Source organism: Eurytemora carolleeae, unplaced genomic scaffold (genome assembly GCF_000591075.1).
Source record: "Eurytemora carolleeae unplaced genomic scaffold, Eaff_2.0 scaffold124, whole genome shotgun sequence".
NCBI classification, from domain to species: Eukaryota; Metazoa; Arthropoda; class Copepoda; order Calanoida; family Temoridae; genus Eurytemora; species Eurytemora carolleeae.
This window is the reverse complement of record NW_019396953.1, coordinates 173,290-197,560: the sequence shown is the minus strand read 5'-3', so window position 1 is coordinate 197,560 and position 24,271 is coordinate 173,290. Positions and strand designations below refer to the sequence as shown.

The window sequence follows — 24,271 nt, the reverse complement described above, 5'->3', positions numbered from 1 at the left end:
ATCTTTATAAACAAAAATACAGAAATTTGTTCAATTGTACATATATCATCAAAACTAACATTACATTACATTTTTATGTTACAGCACCTTACTAGTGGGGTTTTACCATAGGTTAATTAACAATAACAGATAGGACACTAGATGTCGTCTTTTCAAGATTTAGAGTTTGTTAGAAGCCCAAAGGAGTTACGCGCATGCTGCGTTGAATGACAAGACAGAAAAAGAGCATGCGCGTAACTCCCTTGGGAGCCTGAGAGTTATTGAGAGCGAAAAAAACCCTAAATCTTAAATAGACGATATCTAGTTAATCACAGAGGCCCTTAACCATGGAGGGTCTGCAAGGGGACAGGTGCACCCCCCTTTCTCTTTAAAGGAGGGTGAAATGACGAATTTACACCCCCCCCCATTTTTTAGATAAGTTGTTTGGTAAAATCTTCTCTTGAAAAATTGAAATATTAGCATTCAAAGTTTTCTAAATTTTTTATAATCCTGAATACTGTATTGTGACTTGTGAGGGATGAAAGGCACTAATTCGTTCAACCACAAATTATTTCTTCCGACCACACCTTTTCTTCGTACGGCATTCCTGCAAACATTTAATCTCCGACAAACCGATGGCGAACATTTAAAGTCCAGAATTATTTACCCGATCGACATCTTCGCCATCGGTCGGTTTATTGGGATTGTTTTTTAAAGTACTTTAAATTATTATATTGGAATTTTAGGCCACGTCATGATGTTGAAAATGGTTTAAACTATTTTATCTTGAACATCTTTAGAAGGTACAGCTAGGCATAAAACAATTCATGCAAATCTTTGTTTTACAAACCCTCAAGCAAATCAAAACTAATTTTTATGTTCCCTACTAAAACATGTTAATTTTTTGTCGTAGATCCTAAAAGTCCCAGTGCACAATTACCTAAAAGTTGCAATTTAGGAGTAAAATAAGAAAACATCATTTCCGGACGAAATAAAGGTGTGGTCCGGACGAAAAATAGATGTGATGTGGTACACACATTTTACTTTCTTTGCTAAATTAGGCTTAAAGGGACAGACCGGCTATGTAAGGTTATAGCTTCACTGAGTATGCAGTTCAGCTACCTTACATAGCCGGTCGACGTTTAAAATCATGAATTTGGGTGGATACGTTTTCAGAATCGTTTTTTATTAAATAACGACGACGAAAAAAAAGTAAAATTATAGAATAAACTAATTAGGAACATATTTCTCAAAGGAAATTTGCCAATAAATCAATGCTAGAATCAGTTATTTCGTTTCATCATTATATTTAATTTCTTATTTTCTATAAATTTTTTCGCAGATTTCTACAAATGTACAAATGTCGAATTTTCAATAATAATTCAAGAAAATCTTTGTGAATAACGAGAAACTAGAATAATGAGAAAATAGAAACTAATAATTGAACAAGATTACTTAATTAAAATAAAAACAATTCTGAAAACGTATCCACCGAAAAAGACGAATTTGAACGTCAACTTTGCGCTCAAATTCAGGATTTACAGATCTTTAAAAAGTTCTATATGTCTTAAATTAATCCTAAAGAATTTGTCCACAACACTACATACTCAGTTTAACTACCATACATAGCCGGTCTGTCCCTTTAAACATCTATTTTTTTAACATAATGCACTTAAAATACAAATGAGCCATATTGAATAACATGACGTTGCCAAAATTAAAAAAAGATGTTAAAAGGCATAAAATAATACATTTGAAAACACAGAAGCAACGCTCGGACGAAAAAAGGTGTGATCAGAAGAAATAATGGTGAGTTGTGACGTCATTTGTAGTGTGGACGAAAAAATGGTGTGGTGTGCCTTCCCCCGCTCCTATTGTGTTATACTATTCCTTTACTAAAGTTGTTCCCTCGGACCAACCAAATTAAACCCTTCTTTGAAAAATATTTGTCCATAGGTAAGATTTTCTAATCGAACTGGTTTGTTGATCGTTTGCATATGAAGATATACATGTTCCAGTATGTATAATAAAATTCAATTATTTACTTTTTCAGAAACTCATTGCCCCAGTTTCAATATTTTGTGCAGCAGTTTAAAATCAGTGAACGTGAGTAGTAACTTGAAATATCAAAATTTAACAATATATTCTGTTCTCCATTATTGCAAAATTTGAACTAAAACTAAGTTATTAAAATTTTCCTTGTACCATATCATACAAAACATCCGATTCAGGTAAAACTGAATTTTCTCTTTAAGCTAAAATTACTATAGTGTTGTGACAAACTTGAAAATTTCCTACGTAACATAGAATTCAAGCTAAAATTACTTAATTTAATACCAAAATTCTGAAAACTTTCTATGCAAGGGGGCTCTGCCCCATTTGCATCCCCCCGCCTCGTTCACTCCGTTTTACTCGGTGTTCCTACGCCTCTACTACAACACCCATCTTTGCACCCCCCTTGGTAAAATCCTGGTTACGGGCCTGGTTAATTAATCAATGGGTTTTAAGTTAAACTGAAATAAATTGCACCTAAGCTAAGATCTAAATCCTAAATGTTTTAAATCATAACTCTCCTCTATATAGTTGAAGAGCTATTGAGAAAAACTAAAACGTTTTGAATTTTAACCTGTAACAAAATAATTTTGTGGTTTTCACACTTGGGTGAAAAATCAAAACTACAGGAGCTACGAGGTTACAAATTGTAATGTAATGATGTTATCCCCCTCAGTCAATATGTCAAAGTCCTTTCTCCGGTCAAAGACTTTTATCTACAGAGTAAGAAATATTGTCTATTTTAATTTGTTTTAATTTGGTCATGTCATGTCATCCCCCCCCCCGATCATGTCACGTCTTTTTCTTTTTTCCTTTTATCACTGAAAGCCGTGCCATGTTTCTCTCCCACCCCCTTATGTCATATACCTCCCAGAGACATGGTATGTCATATATACCTCCCCCTTCCATTCCAACCCCGTTCTTTTATACGAGGTTATGTTCAATTAACAATTGTTTGGTTTGAATAAACTTGGTTGATGATTTTGTACACGCAAACTGCATGAGAAGTGTCTAGACTCTACCCCCCCCCCCTTCTTCCATCTACTATTGCTTGGCAAAGTTTCGTTAACGGACGAAAGGATTCGTTTCAGTTTTCTATCGAAGATAATCGTTGATTTCAGAAAATGAACGTACACAATTTGTTTTGTATGACGGTCGATTTCGTTAATTTTTATGTCTACAGTAGAATTTTACTAGAAGGGGCTGATTTGGTGCAACTGTCCGAGTTTGCTTCACAAAGTCCGTATACGTATTGTTTACTGTACTGCTTGCTCTATAGCTGGTTAATAGTCGGCCCGATACTCGAAATGAACAAAAATTTACAGTAACGTTTCATACTGACAAGTAAATAAGCAATGTTTTAAATTCTAAAACGTAAAAACGTTTCATAAAAACGGATTATTTACAAAAGTGCTAACTAACGTCCCAACTGTCCAGCTCCAACTAACGCCCCTCTATAGGTTACCAAGTAGACGTTAAAAAAATATTCTATGGTGAAAAGAAGAAAAAAGATTTCTAAAAGTGTTAAAGTTCATGGTGATATGTAAAGTCCTCGTTCAAAGTATTATTCTCTAAAAATTTGATTATTTTTAGGGTGTCCCACGAAACAAGACAACCGAGAGACAACTTGAAGGTCGTATTTTTCCTTTAAAATAAATTTCGGTATTGGTTCGTCAACTTGATTACAGACAGAAATTCTGTAATTAATAATCACAAAATACCGTTTGACCTGACATTTACAAAATCTGAAAATATTACAATTCAAAGATAAGTAATTTTTATTAAAAACGGGAAATGAGTTTGAAATTATATTTCTTTTTTCTATACTTAAATTATCTGTCTGTGATTGCTCCAAAGAGAATATGTTAATATATTATATTCTCTTTGGTTATGATTGGTCATCAAAACAGAGGAACTGATGGGACCTTGCGTGACCCCAGGAAAGGTTTATGGATTATTGAATTTTAAAAAATTTGCCTTTAACAAAATTGGATTTTTGAAAATTTATAAAATCCACGAAATAATTTTTTTAATCCGAGAAATTTTTTGTTTTGCTTTTGTTTTACAATGTAAACAAAGAGAACATGTTCACAATTGAAATTGAAGAAGGGCGCGAAGCACCCTAAAAGCCTTTTACTTTAAAATTTAAAATACAAAAGTGTTAACAATTTTACACGAAAAATTTATATTTAACAGGTAAAAATGACTAATAAACTTAATACTAACTGGAATTTCAACTTAGACTATTAATAATTAATGTGCACTAGCTACACCCACAAACCTGTGTGAAGGATAAATTAATATAATACTATGATATAAGAGAAAATGAAACCTGTGTAAAGGATTAATCTATATAAAATCATGATATGAGAGAAAATGAAACCTGTATAAAGGATAAATTATTATAATATTATGATATGAGAGAAAATGAAACCTGCGTAAAGGATAAACTAATATAATATTATGATATGAGAGAAACCTGTGTAAAGGATAAATTAATATAATATTATGATATTAGAAAAAATGAAACCTGTGTAAAGGATAAATTAATATAATATTATGATATAAGAGAAAATGAAACCTGTGTAAAGGATAATTTAATATAATATTATGATATAAGAGAAAATGAAACCTGTGTGAAGAATAAAATAAATAAAATATTATGATATGAGAGAAAATGAAACCTGTGTAAAGGATAATTTAATATAATATTATGATATAAGAGAAAATGAAACCTGTGTAAAGGATAAATTAATAAAATATTATCATATGAGAGAAAATGAAACCTGTGTAAAGGATAAACTAATGAAATATTATGATGTGAGAGAAAATGAAACCTGTGTAAAGGATAAACTAATAAAATATTATGATATGAGAGAAAATGAAACCTGTGTAAAGGATAAATTAATATAATATTATCATATGAGAGAAAATGAAACCTGTGTAAAGGATATATTAATATAATATTATTATATGAGAGAAAATGAAACCTGTGTAAAGGATATATTAATATAATATTATGATATGAGAGAAAACTGTGTAAATGTTCAATATGGGAAAATGCCAACAAAGCATCTTTATTCCTTTCTGCAAGCTTTTGTTTTCTCATTTCCGACGAGAACACCGACATTTTAACATTCTCTATTAATCAATCAATCAGCAAATTTTCGAGGATTCTTCAGACCTTAGAAGGCATACATTCTTAACATAACAAAATCAAATATAAGTAAATAAAATGGATTTTGATGAATTCAGAATTTTGTTTTGGAAAAACTCTCAAAAACACTTTTTAAAGTTGAAATTGGTTATAATATTGTTTTTGTTCAAAATTTGGAGAATTTTTGTTTTTAGTTCGTTCTTATTTAAAAATTTGAAACTTGGTAACATTTTTAAAAATAGCAAAACTATCGATTGTTTCAGAAAAAATATTATTAAAAAATCTTTTATTTTACGAAAACCCATTTATAAATATATTAAAATCCATGGCAAACAAAACAAAACAACTTTTTCTTTTACAAACACTGTACATTTTACAACAGAATAAAGAGGAAATGTCAGCAGAGCTTTTTTACAGTTAATTAGAAGGGTATCGAGGAAAATAATAAGTTTTTTTGCCTTGGATTGTTTTAACTATTTTAACATTCATTAACTTTACATCGATTAGAATTAAAAGCTGAATTTTATCACAGATTTAGTTTTCTTCATTTGGCATTCGAAAGAAATATTTTAGATTTTTAATCTTTATTTGAAAGAAGGATTAGATCCAATTCACAAAGGTACCCTTTAAACTTGTATCTCATCAATAATGTGGAAGATATTGTTGTTTTTCTAGGTTTAAAGGTGTACATTTTGAAAACACCTTTAAACTTGTCCTGGAGTAGAAATGCAAAAGTCACTTTTGTCACGAAACCACAACTGAAAACATACAGTTTTTAAAGTTATCTAATTCATTGACAATTAATTGACAAAGCTTTTAATGGTACCAGTGTGAATCAGACATTGCCATCTTTGCATGGAAGGTGACAACTTTCACTGGGTTCTCATTCTTGCTCCAAAACTATACATGCATGATCCATAATGTTGGAATTATCATTTTCATACAGGGATCAAATCTTAAACCAGGATTACATGTACTATTAGTAGACAGAAAATGCGGCATTGGAATTTACTACATAATGCGATAACAAAATAAAGAATCTGGGTTCTATATAAGCATAAACTAATGAATATTTGAATATTCAAAAATCCAATAAAAACTTTTTTGTTTAAGTATTTCACATAAATTTAAAACTTTCCAGGCCTTTTGTTGTACATCACATTTATCAAATGAAAAACTTTAATAATTAGAATACCAAAACTTGTTTAATTGACTTCCATAATTTTAGATTGCTATGGAAAATTTTTTTAGAATGTATTACTATTTTTTTAAACCCAGTTTTTAACGTTTTAGTTGATAGCATGATATCTCATAACGTATTTGTAGCTAACAAGCCAGTTCTCGTAGTACAAGAAGTTATCTATACTAGCTATAATTTTTTACCTCTCTGGCTAGCTCTCGTAGTATTAACAGCTAGTATTTTAGCTATCAAAGTATACTAGTAGCTGGCATATTAACTGTCATAGAACTATAAGCTTTCATACTAATATCTAGGCGGCTAGCTCTTGAAGTAGATATTAATAGCTCGCTGACTAGCTCTTGAAGTAGATATTAATAGCTCGCGGACTAGCGCTCACTTTTCCTTCGAAATATTTGAACTTTTTGCCAAGCAATCAGTTTCTGTCTTGCTTCTTCCTTTGTTAAACTTTTCTTCCCTCCTCCACTCTTCCTAAACAAGAAAACATATAATATCATTTATTTTATGGCCGACTGAACAATTCATTGTATCGATTTAAATAAAGTTTGGGATTTTATTTTTTATAAAACTATCTGTGAATTGGTCAACCCGATATTCATGAAATATTAGTATTTGATAGAAATAATGTATTATAACATTTTTGTTTTAGTTTGATGAAAAAAGTTTCACGGATTTCTTTTGGGCCATGTGAGTTACAAAAATGATTTTTGTAAAACAAACAAGAAAATATCATAAATGAGATATTCACGAAAACAAAATGTTTTAAAAAGAAGACAACACTATAAATTACACTTTTTTGGGGGCTCGCCCTGTATATTGTACAATGTATTTATATTATACAATATAGATCTATTTAATATTTAATTTTCTGCTATGAATTCCTATAATATAATTATAAAGTTTGCTTTCAACTTTGGATGATTTGTATAATCTCATATTTAGACTAAAACTATAAAACTATTGAAAACTATGATTTTTTATAATCGATGCTCAGTGTATGGTTCCTTTTCAAATCGTTGAACGCTTTTTTTAATTATTGTGATTTATTATTTAAAGAATTGAATTTAGAAATATAAATATATATTTTTGTCTATTAAAGGTTAACATGCAGCAATTAGATCAAAAAGATTACATTGTTTGATTAAGATACAGTATATTATGCTTTTATTTTTGTATGTAGACAATACATACACAAACTTCATTATGTTGAACAAATTTTCTCAAAATTATAGACTTGAAAAAACATCTTGGATCATTTACAAAACTATAATATCATCAATCTTTTAAAACAAACAGATCAGTTTCAAAACATTTCAAACTTTTGTTAAAAAACATTGCTCAGTATAATTTGAAATTTTGTCATAATAAATGATTTGAACTTTTCTTCTTTCATGTGTTTTTAAATAAGGTTTTTCTTTGTTGTTAAAAAATTTAGTTCCATCTAACTTTCTAAATCGTTAAACTTAAGTTTAAAGGTATGAATTTTTAAATAAAGTTAAACCCTGAATGAGCCATACAGCGAAAGAATTTATGAAATGTCATCAATGGGTTTTATACTACTTTACGTAAATAAATAAATAGCCATAAATATATGGGAACAGTTTTAAAGAGCTCTATATAAACATTTGATTAAAAAAACTAAATGGCTTTTTTAGGGTTTACTGTACGCTATCTTAAAATAATCTGGAATCTTTATGTTTCTTCTTAGCTTTTGCCTACTATATCTAAATTATGTTTTTATTTAATGTTTTGTTTTCTATAAATAAAAAAGTTTACAATGCCGATTGCAAAACAGTGTAATCAGCCAGACTAGATATAGATCCAAGGAATTGGGACGTTGTTTTATATATATAAATCTCTGAGACGGGTTTCTTTTATCTAATCTAAATGGTTTGTCTATATTGTTTTGCTTTGTTATAGACTTGGTAACAAAATCCGCGAAAATAAATCTGAAAAAAATACAAAATTTTAAGATTTAAGCAAGAAGATCTCTCTAACAGATTCTTCTAGATAAAGGTTGAAATAGATTGGTTTGAATTTTTTTAGTGCATGGTTACTTAGATTTACAATGAGCAGGGGATTTTAGCTTTTGAACATTCTGACGAGACACCCCAAATGAACGTATTTAAATTTTAAAAAGAAAAACACCTAAAATTAGGTTTACAGTCCCTTTAAGACGTAAATCCCAACCTTGGATATGAGCGTGTGGTTTGATTATGCCAGAAAGGAGGTAGAGATTGGGATACTTGGAGGTTACTTTTATGATCCTCCTTTAAGCTACCTAGAATAGAATTAAACATCGATAAAAATATTTAAAATATTTATGAGAGTTTGAAATAAAATTGGAGTTGGACTAAAGCTTAGCTCCACAGTATTGAAAAAAGTTTAAGAATTTGAAAATTTCGTCAGAGCTGAAAACTTTAGAATCCTTAATTACGATTACTTAATCTGAGTATCCAATGGACACACTTTTGATTTTCTTCTTAAACTGTTCTTTCTTGGATATAGTAGAGAAAAATCAAAAACCGTTTTTTTAAATTAGAGAGTCCCTCCCGTTTTTTGTATATTAACCTTAAATGGCGCGGGAAAACTTCAAAGGAACTGAGTTTTTGTCACAAACTCTACTTTTCTAATCTCTATATCTTTGCTACCCAATGTCGTAGACCTTTGATATTTCAAACTATGAATTCTGTTAAACCAAAAAATCTAAGTTTGAAATATCAAAGGTTTGCATCATCAGATTGTAAAGATATAGGGATTAGACAATTTGAGTTTGTGACAAAACCTCAGTTTCTTTATCGGCTTCTTATTCGCGACTCTGATTGGTTGAATTTTATACACTTTCCAGGATACAAGTACAAGATTAGGTCAGTCTCGATATTAAGAAAAAGAGAGGATTAAGCATTAATCTCGATATCCACCATTCTAAAGTTTTTAGCTCATGTTGCATTTGTCATTTAAAAAATGATAAGATCATACTAATGTAAAAAGGTTGTTACAAAAAAAAGCCTTTTTAACAAAAAAAAACTTAATACAGGTATAAAGTAAATGTTTGAAAGAGAAGAATCTGTGAAATGTTCTGATGTTCTTTATAAATCGTGTTGATAAAAAAGCTCGAAAACTTTCTTTTGAACTTAACCCTAAGAATTGTCTGAGAAAGCAATTTATTGTCAGGCTCATTTCTGGGAAAGCCCACGAACACGAATAAATACAGAAAACATTGATGTTTCATCCATGGATGTTGTTAGAAATAGTTAAAGGTAATATATGTTTAAGACTTACTTAAAGGGAGTGACCGTCTATGCGAAGTAGTTGAACTGAGTATGCAGTGTTGTGGAAAGCTTCTTTCGGATTCATTTGAGACATATAAAACTTTTTAAAGATCTGTAAATATTGACTTTGAGCGCAAAGTCGACGTTCAAAACTCCTACTTTGGGGGTGGATACGTTTTCAGACGACGAAAAATAAAGTAAAAAATCTTACAATAATCTAATTAGGTGGCTAGGAACATATTTCTCAAAAGAAATTTGTCAATAAATTATTTCGTTTTCATTATTATATTGAATTTCTTATTTTCTTTGAATTTATTCGCAGATTTTTTTAAATTCTTCAAATTTCGTCTTTTCAATAATAATTCAAGAAAATCTGCGAAAATCTTTTTGAATAATGAGAACTAGAATAATGAGAAAATAGAAACTAATTATTAGACAAGATTACTTATTTTCGATGATAAGATTAATTTTTATTTTCTGAACCGGTTCCGAAACAACTAATTAATTTACTGTAGAGTTTTGTTTATAATTTTTGTCGTCGTTTTTTTATAGTTGAAAAAAAAACGAATTTCGAAAACGTATCCATCCCTAAAGTAGGAGTTCTGAACGTCGAATTTGCGTTCAAACTCAGGATTTACAGATCTTTTAAAAGTTTAATATGTCTCAAATAATCCGAAAGAAGTTTTCCACAACACTGCATACTCAGTTCAACTACCTTACATAGCCGGTCACTCCCTTTAACAAAATTCAATTTTACAGTAAAAAGTTTCAAAAATTTGATTTTGTTCAAAGTCCCTTGAAAATTTGATTAAAGATATTTTCAGAATTGGACAACTACTAATTTTTATATTTTGCTGCAAAAAGTTGGATTCATGCTTTATAAACATCTCAGTAATCTTACCTTCGTCCAAAGACTTGATGATTTGATCTTCATTGTTTTCTTCCTCTTTCCCCTCTTCCTTCTCCTTCTTCTCCTTCTCCACGTGTTTAGTGTCAACAATGATTTTAGCACTAGAAAATACTTTCATCTCTTTGTCTTTTGTATTTTCTCTATCTTCAGTGTCTACTCGATCAATGTCTACTCGATCAACGTCTAATCGATCAACGTCTGCTCGATCAATGTCTATTTTGTTAAACTTTTTCCCAGTTTCTGTTCCCATAGTTTCAGCGGCTGTCACAGAACTCTGCTTTTGTGAGAATTTTCTAAATATTTAAAAAAGTAATAATAAACATGTTTTGTTACATTCATCAACCATATGTTCAATTTGAAATAAATTAAATCTACAAAATTTTGACTATTTTACAATATTTTGGAATAAATTTTTTTTTAAATGATTTCTACCTGGCTAGTGATGATAAGAAACTACGTCCAGAACTCTGTAAATTTAACATTTGAATATTTGAAACAAAATTGTCACCAGAAAGGACGATTGAGCATTATCTAGAAAATGTTACAAACATATTTGGGTTATTCTAAATTTTTTCACTTTTAAAGGGACTTTCGGTGTGATTTCGAATAAACCTCCATTTGAACAGGAACATGCCTGTACGTTTAAAACTTTTATTTATTTTATTTTAATTCTGTGGAAGATATTGTCGTTATTTCAACGTTTTCCTCCAATGTATCTGCAGCAGAAATCTGCAAATTTCTTGATCACTTGATATTTCGTAGACAGTTCCTTTAATAAAAATATTTGAAGTATAAAAGCTGCCTCGGGAATAATCAACAAAGTCTGGAGCGTGGATTTCTCTGTAAAAGTTTAAATCTAACTTTCATAGAAATTTTTCTTAATTTTCCTAATTCCTAACTGCACTTCTTAATTTTCCTAATTCCTAACTGCACTTCTTAATTTTCCTAATTCCTTTCAGCATTATTATTTTTATATAGAACGATAGGAAATGTGCATCTGGAATCAGAAGGAAAAGGTTAAATTAATGCGACATCATGATACGACTTTGTGACCTTGTAGCTCCTGTAGTTTTGATTTTACGCACAAATATGAGATAAACAAATTTCTTTGCTGCAAAACATTTATCACTCTAAATGTCCTTTTCGGCAAAGGAGGTCGTCTTCTGTGGTGCGTTTGACAATTTTTGAGATTTTAACGGGCAACGCCGGTCACTCAATCTAAAAAAGCGTGTCTTTTATCTTTGTTTAAAAAGAAATAGTTTTGAAGCGCTTGTGTATAATGATTGAAAGTACGATAGTAAACATTTTTAAAATTTTCCAAGATTATTTTGAATGAGTTTGCTACGGATGCATTGTGAAGTTTCTGGTGAAAAGTCCAGACTGACAAATTACAAACTATTTATTCTTAAACACTGAACAGACACACCTTGTTAACTTTTCTTCACCTGTTTTATCCCATATGAAAGATCTTTATAGATTTAGAAAATATTCCCCCTTTACCCGAGTTTCGTTACCCCAAATGTTTCTCCATTAAAGGGACTGTAAAGGAAAAATTAAAGGGGGTATAAGCTGAAACCTGAGCATTTCAGCAGTTTATCGAAAACTATTAGAGTTATCTGATGTTCCTGTCTCGAGAAATTGATATAAAACTGTGTCAAAATTATACCAAACCTTATATATGTAAGATTTTGTATAAGATATATGTAAGATTATGTATATCCCGGAGGCGACTGAAAAACTCAGGTTTGCTCCTATTGTTATTTGAATTTAATAACTTTTGATTTTTAATAGATATAATTAATAATATTATTTAAATACGTCCGTATCACGTGACCATCACTCCCACCAATGGCAGTGTAGTATCAATGTCACGTGTCTCCGTCTATATAACGTGATCAACTCCTTTACAGTCTCTTTAATTTTGCCTAGTAACTCTTTTAAACCTTGTATTTTTAGACCGAGAATAGTTTGTGCAGAAAGCTTGAGATTTAAATAAATCAATGAAAGTTGAAGTTCATGCAGTACTCGTAGTACACTCCGTACATCAGATACACGCATAGAGAATAGAATATATAGAGATGAATTTAATGGAAAAAAGTGTAAAACGGCCATTTTGTTGTACTGTTTCCATACTGCAGGTGTACTTCACATATTTATGCTATATAACCTGTTGGGCCCTGGAATATCATTATATAGAAAATCTAAAATTATTGTTAAAAGAAAACCAAATTATGAAATAGGCTGGTTTCATAATTGACCAATGATCATTTCATATAGACTCTATGCCTTCCACTTTACAAACGATGATTTTCCCTTATAACTATAAATCAAATGATGTTTTTATTCACCTAATTCATTATAAAGTTTATTTAACAGTTTAGAAAATTCGAAATTGAAATGGATAGTCTAGGGAACATACTGTATTAATGTATCTACTGCATATAATTTGTGAACATTTACATGATTTGTACACTTTGAACTCCCTTTCAGGCTGAAAGGGACTGAAAAAATTCATACCGAGAGATTCTTTTAATTCCTCTCTATATATTCTATTCTCTATGGATACAAGCCTTAAAGGTACAATGTCCGATTCATAATTCAGTACCCGTTAAATCGGCGTATGACAATGATCTTGTTTTTCAATAAAAAAATTGGTAATTTTTACTTTCGGCGCTTTATAAATGTGATTTGCGGGGGATTTTTTACACCAGAGACAAGGTATAATTTGAGAGGGTTAGATTTTAGATTTTGTTTCAAGACGATATCTTTCTCATTTTTTTACTCTAATAAAGCTAAGGGGTCAAGGGTAGGACTGTGCTTTCAATTGAGGTTTCTTGAAATTATCCCGACAGTCCCTTTAAACTTTATTAATATTTTAAACCCCTAGACGAAAAATAAAACTTAAGCTCTGAAATATGATACTTGTTAAAATACTCCGGCAAATAATAAGAATTAATTAGAACAATAATGATAATTATTTTCAGTATGATTTAATTTAAGCGATCGAAATGTTAATGAACTAAAGTAATATTTTTAACAAATGTTATTTTTTCCTTTCGTTTATATCTCTCTTGTTCATCCTCCATATTTGATGACTTTCTGACAACTCCGACTCTTACTCCTCGGTTCAACTTTGTAGTTATTTCTTCGGTTCAACTCTGTAGTTATTTCTTCGGTTCAACTCTGTAGATATTTCTTCGGTTAAACTCTGTAGATATTTCTTCGGTACAACTCTGGAGTTATTTCTTCGGTTCAACTCTGTAGTTATTTCTTCGGTTCAACTCTGTAGTTATTTCTTCGGTTCAACTCGGGAGTTATTTCTTCGGTTCAACTCTGTAGTTATTTCTTCGGTTCAACTCTGTAGTTATTTCTTCGGTTCAACTCGGGAGTTATTTCTTCGGTTCAACTCTGTAGTTATTTCTTCGGTTCAACTCTGTAGATATTTCTTCGGCTCAACTCTGGAGTTATTTCTTCGGTTCAACTCTGTAGTTGTTTCTTCGGACTCTTTAGTTAACTCTTTAGTAGAACTCTTCAGAGATTAGAAAACTCTTCGGATTAATTTTGTAAGTTACTCTTAACGGTTAAACTGTTTAGTTAACTCTTTAGTCTTCAGTTGAGTTGTGTAGTTAACTCTGAAGTTAAACTCTCAAGTTAACTATTCGGTTGAGCTCTCAAGTTATTTCAGTCCTATTTTAAACTCGTCAGCAAAAATCTGAAAAAATATAGGTTATTTATTGATAAACTTGATTACTAGCTGAATATAGCTTTACATTTGTGCTAACTGTTCAATGTATTTTTTAATCAACTATACAAGTTCTTTTTTAAATCCTGTTTTTTTATATTTATAATCTTTTTTTATAGTTCTTTTCTCACTTCCTAATTTATTTTTGTCACAATCTTTCATTTGTCATTCTTTATCTTGGACTTTTTTCACTTTTGTCTATGTTTGTACTGAATTATGGAAATAATGTGGTAAAATTCTTGTATTTCTAATTTTTGTTTTAACTTTATGATATTTAGCTTTGTTAAAACGTGCATTAAAGTTTACAATTACACTTACATCATGTTTATAAATCTTATTTGATACAGAATTTAAGAAAATATTTTCATAAAATATTGTTAACAACAAGCAAAAGTATGATCTTTGTTGACAGTTTTTAGTTCTATTCTCACATGATTTTTAGGTTTTTAGGTTTAGGAAAACTATTTGCCTTAACCCTATCACGGGGGCCTGGGGGGGTGTTTGTTCCACCCTCCATTTTTTTCTAAATAACGGCTTACATAAGAACTTCTTCGTTTTTTAACATTATAGCTGTNAACAAAAACTGACCCCTGGAAAAATAGCCCATATTTTTCTAAAAAAATGACGAAAAAAATTTTAAAAATAATAAATGACCAAATGATTTTACAATTTGGTTAATATTTTAAATCCGTTCTAAAACTTCAAAACTGTTCAAAGTTATTTTGCTTAACTAAAACCCTAAATCTTCTGAATAGAGATTAAATTTAGTTTAAATTAGAAAATTAAATTAAAGATGAAAGCAGTTAATTCAAAATATAAAAGATAAAATAAATTAAACCTAGTTAAAGAATACATAATATGATATAACTCATTCTAAAGGTTATAGTGTTTTGACCTCGTTTTTTACTTGTTATCGCAATATGATAAAAGTATATTTGTTTGTTTGTAATATGCTGATAGGACAGACTAGAGAACTGCATAGTATCCTGCGTAGAATATTTTTTATCAGTGTTTACCTAGTTCATGCTTTATCTAGATAAACCTTGACTTAAAAATGCATCGCAATAAGCATCATGTAAAAGATTCTACCAAGTAAGCCTAAAATGCACTGTAAAGGATTAGAATGTTTAAGCTTCATGAAAAAGCAGTTTTTAAATATAGAACAACAATAATGAATGAAAAGTAAATGAAGTGGAAAGAGAAGGATAGAAGTGGAAAGAGAAGGATAGAAGAGGAAAGTAATTAAAAAGTGGCAAATGGAAGAGACAGAAGAAGTAAAGGAGAAAATATAAAAAAGATGAGAAAAGAAGATAAAGGAAAAAGGGAATAAAAATAGAATAAATGAGGAAAGAAAAGAATAGGGAAAAGAGGGTAAAATGGACGAAAAAAGAAAAGTAAAGGAAAAGAAAAGGGTAAATATAAAAAAGAAGGGAAATAGATGAAAAAAATAAAGAAAAGGAGAAAAAATAACAAACAGGAGAAAGCAAAGGCTGGAAAAAATGAGAAAATAGAATAAAACAAAGAATGAACAGGAGTAAAAAGAGGAGAAAAAGGGAAAAAGAAGATAAGAAGATACAATGAAAGATGTGAAAAAATAGAAAAATAAAAGAGAGAAAATGGGGAAAAAGAACTGAGGAGGGAATAAAGAAGATAAGAATAGATAAATGGAGAAAAAAGAAAAGAAAAGGAGAAAAAAGAGGAAAAATGAAAGGACGAAAAAAAAGAAAAAAAAGATGAATGCAGACACGATGGTATTTTAAAAATGTCAATTTAATTCTAGAAGTTCCCATTCATTAGAACTAGTTAGTGGGCTGGAGGGACGGATGACATATTTACTGAAAAGATTGAAAAATTGCTCTGCCCTTAGCTAGCTAGCCACATAGATCAAGACTGCTATCAAAAGTTGCATCAATTTTCGAGACCGGGTCGACTTAATGGGGTTGCAACGCCTTGGGCTTGATTTTTTCTCACTAACAAACTTATAATTTGTGGAGCCCCAGACAAATTAGAACACCAAAACACTTGTCTTTAGAATTCTATGAATTATTGCGTGTGAGCTTGCAACGTTTGGATCATTGTAAGCGCAACTAATTCAAAAAATTGTATCATGTGAAAACTAGTTGCCACAAACATGTCTAAAATTTCAAGAATATAAAGCATTCTTAATTCACAAAAGTTTCATTTTTTAGAGAAAAAGAAGTTAAAGGGACTATTGACGTAAAGCGACCCTTTATTTGAAGAGTATAGATGCCGATTTACAACGGTAACCTTTAAACTTTTGCAGAAGCAAAACTGACTGAAATAAGCTTACTTTTATATCAGAAAATGAATAACTTTTAATTGGGGTTCCCTGTGAAACCGGCTTGCGGTTTTATGCCGATTTATTAAGGAAATTGGGAGGATAGTTTTAAGACAGAAAAACGACGATATCTTCCTAATTGTTAATCCAATAAAGGGTAAAAAGGAACTGTTGAAGATGGGGCATGTATTGCATGCTTTAATAGAGGATCACTGAAAATTGGGTTGACAGGCCTTCAAAGTCTTTATCTTATCAAAACTGGGTCAATTCTATAATTAATGATACAACATTTAAATCAAAAAATTTCCTTTATTTGATTTCAAAATTTTATTCATGTTTAAAAGCGCTCTTAAATTTCATTTTTGAAAGTATCAAATATTATTAAACATGAACAACTTATACATTTCTCTTGAAGCGTCTGATTAAGATTTCTCAAAATCGTAGCTTAAAATATATATTAATATAATTTCAGAAAACTATGTTTATAGTTTTAAGATTATTGGAATCACATTTCAAGTCTATCTCTACAAATACACACAAATATTAAGGTATCTAGCTATATCTTTATAGCTTCGTTTGAAAGTTTAAGGTTGAGAGGGCTGACTTTTAAAGAGAACATTTTGTTTCCAGGCAAGGCGGGGTCCCCAAGATATAGTATATATAAATATATATTAAATATGTGGATATATCTTACTTGTATAGATATAATTTGAATATGTATTTTGATGCCCTAAAAGATACAAATTCATTACATACATACTATCAGATCTTCATATAAACAGATGTAATCATACAATTCTCATATTTAATGGGTCACACTTGATAGAAGTGTGTAATGTGTTTAAGTTTTTTTAGCCTACTAAACGTCGTTTTACTGAACTAAAAAGTGTTTCGAACATTTGCAATGCCCAGAAAGGGTGGGCGCTGGGGGTCGTCAACGAAGTAATGTGCTCTAAATACCATTTTAAATTTTAAAAGTTTGCCTAACATTCGAAAATATATTAGGTTTCTTTACAAAAATAAGTTAACTGCAGGTACAATGTACCTGAAAGGGGAGGGGGAGGGGGGGGGGTCGTTGATGAAACACTTTGCTCTAAATTGCCGTTTTTATTCTTTTTCCCAATAACAAATATCTAATTTTTTTGATTCATGATTACACTTAATTGAGATTACGGTTAACAACAATTAAATATAGATAAAAAATAGAAATCTAGAGAGAAATGAAATAAAAAGATTATTTTTAAACACACTTTTTTCTGAGAAACCATAAATCAAGATCTTGTAGGTTTAAAGAATACAAATTGCAATTCTCTCACAATCCACCGAATAATCAAATTAATTGAACCTTTGGTATTCTTCATTAAATTAAATTAAATTTTTGATATTTTTGGCATTTCTTATCATTGGCGGATCGAGAGAGGAAAGAGGTATCCGAATATTTAGGAAAAATAATTTTTTTTGCAAATTTGCATTCTGAATCAAAAGATTGTCGATTAAACATTTTATGGATATGATTAGAATCGAACAACGAAACATTAAACATGGTTTAAAGAAAAGTATCAACTACCTCAAATTGTCCTATCATGTAATCTAACCTAAAAAAAAACATAAACATGAACAATCATTTTTACTTTTCATTGTTGATTTGTTGATTAAATTTCAGTTTTAAATATTTAACCTTAAACAAGGCACAAGTTATGCATTACAATTTATACAATTCTAGAATCATCCTATTTATTAAAAACTTCTTTGAATATGATTTTTTCCAATTATCTAAATATCCTGTAATGGTTCCCATTTTTTTCATAGAAATAAACTGATAAAATTCAATTTATAAAAACAAACTAACAAAAACTGACCCCATCCGGAAAGTCATGTCGAAATTAAAATTTTTCTCAGAATAAGATCGATTAAAGACAATATTAAGCAATGCTCACAGAAAAATTTGCAAAATATTTTAGTTTTATGATGTACGAAGAAAGGCCTAGTATATATATTTATTCTGCTTGGGTGTTTTGTTTGTTGGTTTGTATCCAATAAACGCCAAAACAGCTGAAAACATATAATATTGCAATCGTGCGTGAAATTTACTTTAGATTAACGTGAGTCAGCAATATCAATTCTAAACCTTGGTTTGGGTTCTGTAAAGGCAATGAGAAGCATAACTGATAAAGTATTATAAAATATGCCCGGAGCTGTACCACTAAGGGTTGAATGTTTAAGACAAGTATGGTCTTGAAAAGATGATTATACTGAACAGACGAGCATGGCTATTCTTATAATTGAAATATAAAAACTACATCTGCAATATCTTGCAGATTCTGGACCCACATATAATAAATAGTAAGAAGTATAGTTGAGCTACGAAGTTGAACCACTTCTCTTGTACGCCGGTTCAAGTTGAAGAGAAGTGGTTTAACTAAGTTTACACGATACAACTAATTCTCGCTATTGATCAAAGAAATTGAATTTTTGCCACAATTTCTGATTTTCTAGTCTCTGTGTTTCTTTGCAACCCAATTCCGTAGACCTTAGATATTTCAAACTATGAATTTAAAATATCAAAGGTTTATACCATCAGATTGCAAAGATATAAGGATTAGATCAGTTGAGTTTGTGGCAAAGAATCAATTTCTATGGTTCATGTACAAGTACAATACGCTGTGCAATTTACAATGTACATATCTTGTTTGTCCAAGAACTGAATAATAGTTGAACTGTATGAACTACGTGAAACCACTTCTTGTTTCAAAGAAATAAAACTAGCACAATGAGAATGAGGATAAGGGTAAATAAATTAAATGAAAAAGTTGTTTTAACTTTCAAGGTGATTTATAATGTAATAAATTGAGTAGGCTGAGTATAATGTAATTAATTGAGTAGGCTGAGTCTAGTTTTTAATTTATATTCAGTGTATACATAATTACAATCTTTACACCCCTGGCATGAAGCTCCTACAGTCCGGAACTATTTATCGAATTCTTTTCTACTCAATTTCGTCTGAATTCTTTAGGTCAGCAGATTCACACTAGATTTATTTATTTTTTATTTTTATTTTTCTTTATTAACATTAACCTGTAAATCTTCCGCTTTCAAAAAAATACATAATTTTTTGACTTTAAGGATTTTTATTAGTTTAGAGATGGATTTTCAGCTTCTACCATTATTGGCAAAACTGTTTATTATAATATTTGTTTCTGTTATTTAAAAATATTTTTGTTATTCCGTTTTATGTTGATTAGATTTAAACCAACAAAACAAATTAGTAAAACTTTTGTCAGAAGTAAATGTAAACAAATTAAAAATTTTACAAAATAATATTATATAAATAATATACTTGTTCTCTTCTATTTTAAATAAAAAGGAATTGCATTTTTGCCACAATTACTGATTTCTAAAAGATCAAGTAAGTTCGAATTATCTAAGGTTTACACGTCATCAGATTGCAAAGATTTAGGGATTAGAATATTTATTTTTGTGACAAAAACTCAACTCAGGTGTACGCCATTTCTTTTATTAATTTTTAACAAACAAAAAGGCGAATAGATAACATTTTTGTCATAAATAAATGCAAACACGTATTTTTTATTATATTTTATAAATAATACAATTGTTCTATTTTATAGATAAAGCAAATCGTTTTTGCATCAATCTCTGATTTTCTAATCCAGATATTTTTTAAATCTGATTACGTTGACTTTTAATATTTTTAAAATATAAATTCTGTTAAAATAAATAAGTTTGAGATATGAAAGGTTTACACCATCAGGTTGCAAAGATTTAGGGATTAGAAAAATTATGCTTGTGGCAAAAACTCAAATCCTTAGGTAGGCTATAGATATATATACATTTTGATAATAATCTATCAAAAATTTAAATATTATTATATAGGAATGAGTCAATTTACTTGTCATTTCTTAAATAATCTTTATTTTTATCGAAAAGGCAAATAGATAATAGTTTGGTTAGTAATAAATGCAAAAAAATTACACAAATTTATTTTAAAGACAAAAACCTGTCAAGTTTTGGCAGGTTCTTTTTAAATAGATCTTGTACACGACACAAATATGTACATTTTTATAATAATGTGTTAAAAGGAACTGAGTTCTTGCCACAAACTCTCGTTTTTTAATCTCTATATCTTTGCAACCCGATGTTGCAGACTTCTGATTTTTCTGTGAATTCTGTTATATGAAAAAGTGTAAGTTTGAAATATCAAACGTTAACTTCATCAAGATATAGGGATTAGAAAACCTAAGTTTGTGGCAAGTACTCTGTTTCACTATAGACAGAAGGAGAATGTCAAATTTTTGCGATATTACTGGTATGACTTTGTGACAACATAGCTCCAATAGTTTTGATTTTAAACACACGTATGAGAAAAGCAAATTTATCCGTTTATATATTTATAGAAATTAAAAACATGTTTATTCTTCTCAATTATAGCTCTTCAATAAGAGGGTTTATAAGATTTCAATTCTACGTTTAATTTGATTTAGTTCAACGTGTTTTATTATACAGTTATAAGTTTATTTAATTGCCATTTCTTCAATAATTTCTTGAATTTTCTGAGATTCCGTTAATTCTGTAGATGCTGAGGTTTCATGGTAGACTCGTACTACAGATGAAGCCACATCTTTCTAGAATACAAGATTAATCCAAACAAGGTTATAATGCAAGGAAAGTTAATTGCAGTCGCATATACTCGCACATATTGAAACCAGTTCTCTCTGGGCGGAATTTGTAAACAAGAATAGATGCATCAGTGTTCGTTTAGTATCCGAGGAGGATAAAAGCATTTAATATTTTGATAATTTTGATAATTCACATTATAGTTTCCTATGACCATAATATTTCATAGATTTTTTTTTGTAAAAATGGATTCCATGTCAGGCTGTGACATCCGTCTTTTGTTTACTTTTCCGCCCAAAGACAGTACACTGCAGTACAAAAAATGTGTTCACCTCTGAAATAACTTCCCTTGCATTAGTATGTTGAATCCATATATCTCAGATTTCAAGCTACAGGGTTACCCACAAAGAATAAGACTGTAAAGAAGACCGGAAACTCATCAAATATGACGATTCTAAGATTAAATGTATTCGTCTGCGTGTACCTAGTATTTCAATGGATTATATAATGATTTGGGAAAGAAAAAAACAGGTTTACAGTTACAGGGATTTCTAATATAAGGAAACAGACAGAATACAGTTACAGGGATTCCTAAATATAAGGAAACAGACAGAATACAGCTACAGGGATTCCTAAGTATAAGGAAACAGACAGAATACATTCTGAAAAGTTGTCTCTAAAATCTCATCCTTAGTGAGTAACCCTGCATGTTTATATTTGTCTGTTTAGTCGGCATCATTCATTTTCAAATATTTATTAGATTTTTGAAAATATTTCGAGAATCATTCCTTTCTAAATTTGCACAATTTCAACAGAAACCCTAATAATACCTTTACAAACTCATTCCGAGGTAGATTTAAATAAATACGGAGAAGTAGTTCAACTATATAGGCTCAGGCGGCTTGTTCAACCACAGGATTGCCCAGAAAGAATGAGTTTTTAAGGACGACAACAAAATCTGTGAATATATATGACGATCTGACGTTTGAATTTTGTCTTTTGTCGTGATTTGACAATCGTGAAATTTCGATAAGTCATTCGAAAATGGGATTCGAAAACAAAAACTTAGATCTTTATTTGCGAACATTTTTTTCTAAAATAGAAAATTTGACGAGTCTAAGTTTTTCCCCGGTTTCTTTATTTTGATGATGTGATGATATGTTTTATATAGTATATATATATATGTAGTAAAAATATCTAGTTAAGTAGGGTATACTTATCTAACCCTGGATCTACTGATGTACTTTCTACACCACAGGGTGAGCTTAGAAAACAACCTGTCATACTCAGGTCACGCTCATCCAAGGAAAAAACACCAGGAATTTCCTTTTTTTAGTGTACTGCATTTAGTGGGAAGAACATAAACAAACTTGACTCTTCTAAAGCAGAGTATTGTTTATAAGCCTCGCAGTAAATACTGTACACTTATTGTACAAAATATATATAGATAAATTAGAATTCTTGGTTTAAGTTCTTGGTGTATCTTTGATGTTCACAGCGAACCAAGGTTAGTTTTGTTTTGGTTGGAATCTGGCAGATTATAGTTGTTTAAATTGTTTCCTGGTTGATCCTTAACAAATCTTTGTTTTGTAAACCCACGTTGTTAAATAAAAATTTGAGGTTATTTAAGCGCGCAAAATCCCATTTTCAGATTTAGATAAGCGTCAGGAAATATAAGGAATGTCAATATCCATTTCTGATCCACCACTTTTTTACTTTGTTGTCAGACCAATATCCATTTATGATCCACCACTTTTTTACTTCGTTAGCTCTGACAACTTTTCATATATAAAAATTAATGTTCAGTTTCTAGATTGGTCTGGATTTAGTTTATTGTTGGAAACATATCACACAACTCACACAGTTAGAATCTTAAGAAAAAATGAAATATGATCATTAAAGAGTTAGGACTTACAACCTAGGTTCAATGTGTCCAAAAAGAATTAAAACCCCTAAAAATTATTTTTAATGAAAGTAGATTTTTGTAAAATCATTATCTGGGGCCTACAAACAAATTTTTTTCTTTTTAACCTCTCCTATTTTTAAAGAAACCTTATAATTTTGGAACCCCCTGTGTGTATTTTATAGAAATCTTATATTTTGGAACCCCCTGTAAAACAATATATTACTGCAAGACAAACCAGTATCATAAACTATTGTTGAAGATATACTAGAGTTTATAAATTGTCATTTTTCTTTTGATCTTTTTTCTTTTCTAATCATAAATTATTGAGTATTCTGAACAAAGAATGTACTTAATGCTGAAAGTATGGAGGCATGTTTATAACGCAGGATCGAGAAATATGAAGGAGGTTTAATGGAAGTGAGAGTAAAAGTATGTTATGTAATATAAAAACTGTCATGGTGTCATTACAATAAAAAATACATTTTCATTAGGTTTCATATATTTATTTGTATACAGAAAAAAAATAACTGCATTTTCCTAAGTTAAAAATTATTTAACATTTTAAATATATTTTATTATCTTTGCAAACTAATGAGTAATATTGAGTAATTTGAAATATTAAAAGAAACTGAGATTGCCAGAAAATCTGATTTTCTAATCCATATATCTTTGCAACCCGATGTCGGAGACCTTTATTTTAAAGTTATGAATTCTGTTAGATCAAATAATCGCAGTTTCAAATATCTTAGTTGTCATTAGGTTGCAAAGATATAGGGATTATAAATCACACTGTAAGGGTGTTCCAAAACTAAAGCTATTTTTAAGTGCTTTAGAGTTTATAAATTTAAATGTCTAGGGCTAAAAAAAGTGAGTTCATCAGAGTTTTTGAGCACTCTTGTATGCCGAGTCCATTAGCGCCTGATCCAATCAGGGTTCAGTCATGTCTTTGGTGTCTATTCTGAACCAATAGAAATAGTATGGCGGTATCTATTTCATCATCCAATTGGAGATAAATACATATATCGGCGCTATCAGTAAATGGAAATAATTACTTCTAGAGAAACTAAAGTGTAGGTAAACTCAAGGCATTGCGACACTTTAAAGTCTCACCCAGTCTTGAACAT

General features: G+C 30.0%; 2 protein-coding genes across 2 annotated transcripts in view; both read right to left on the bottom strand.

Moving 5' to 3' along the window:
• Positions 1-5,501: 5,501 nt before the first annotated feature.
• LOC111710464 (uncharacterized) overlaps positions 5,502-24,271 on the bottom strand; it is a 20,015-nt gene continuing 1,245 nt past the window's right edge. The window contains exons 2-6 of the mRNA XM_023484562.1: positions 13,622-14,280; positions 11,001-11,035; positions 10,560-10,861; positions 8,577-8,667; positions 5,502-6,857 (exon numbers count right to left, since the gene is read on the bottom strand). Coding sequence (XP_023340330.1) covers positions 6,755-6,857; positions 8,577-8,667; positions 10,560-10,861; positions 11,001-11,035; positions 13,622-13,654 — 564 coding nt within the window. The 5' untranslated portion in view covers positions 13,655-14,280 and the 3' untranslated portion in view covers positions 5,502-6,754. The remainder of the gene's footprint in view (positions 6,858-8,576; positions 8,668-10,559; positions 10,862-11,000; positions 11,036-13,621; positions 14,281-24,271) is intronic.
• The window catches only part of LOC111710463 (uncharacterized), a 25,626-nt gene continuing 22,399 nt past the window's right edge, over positions 21,045-24,271 (bottom strand). Inside the window, exon 14 of the mRNA XM_023484561.1 lies at positions 21,045-21,249. Coding sequence (XP_023340329.1) covers positions 21,139-21,249 — 111 coding nt within the window. The 3' untranslated portion in view covers positions 21,045-21,138. The remainder of the gene's footprint in view (positions 21,250-24,271) is intronic.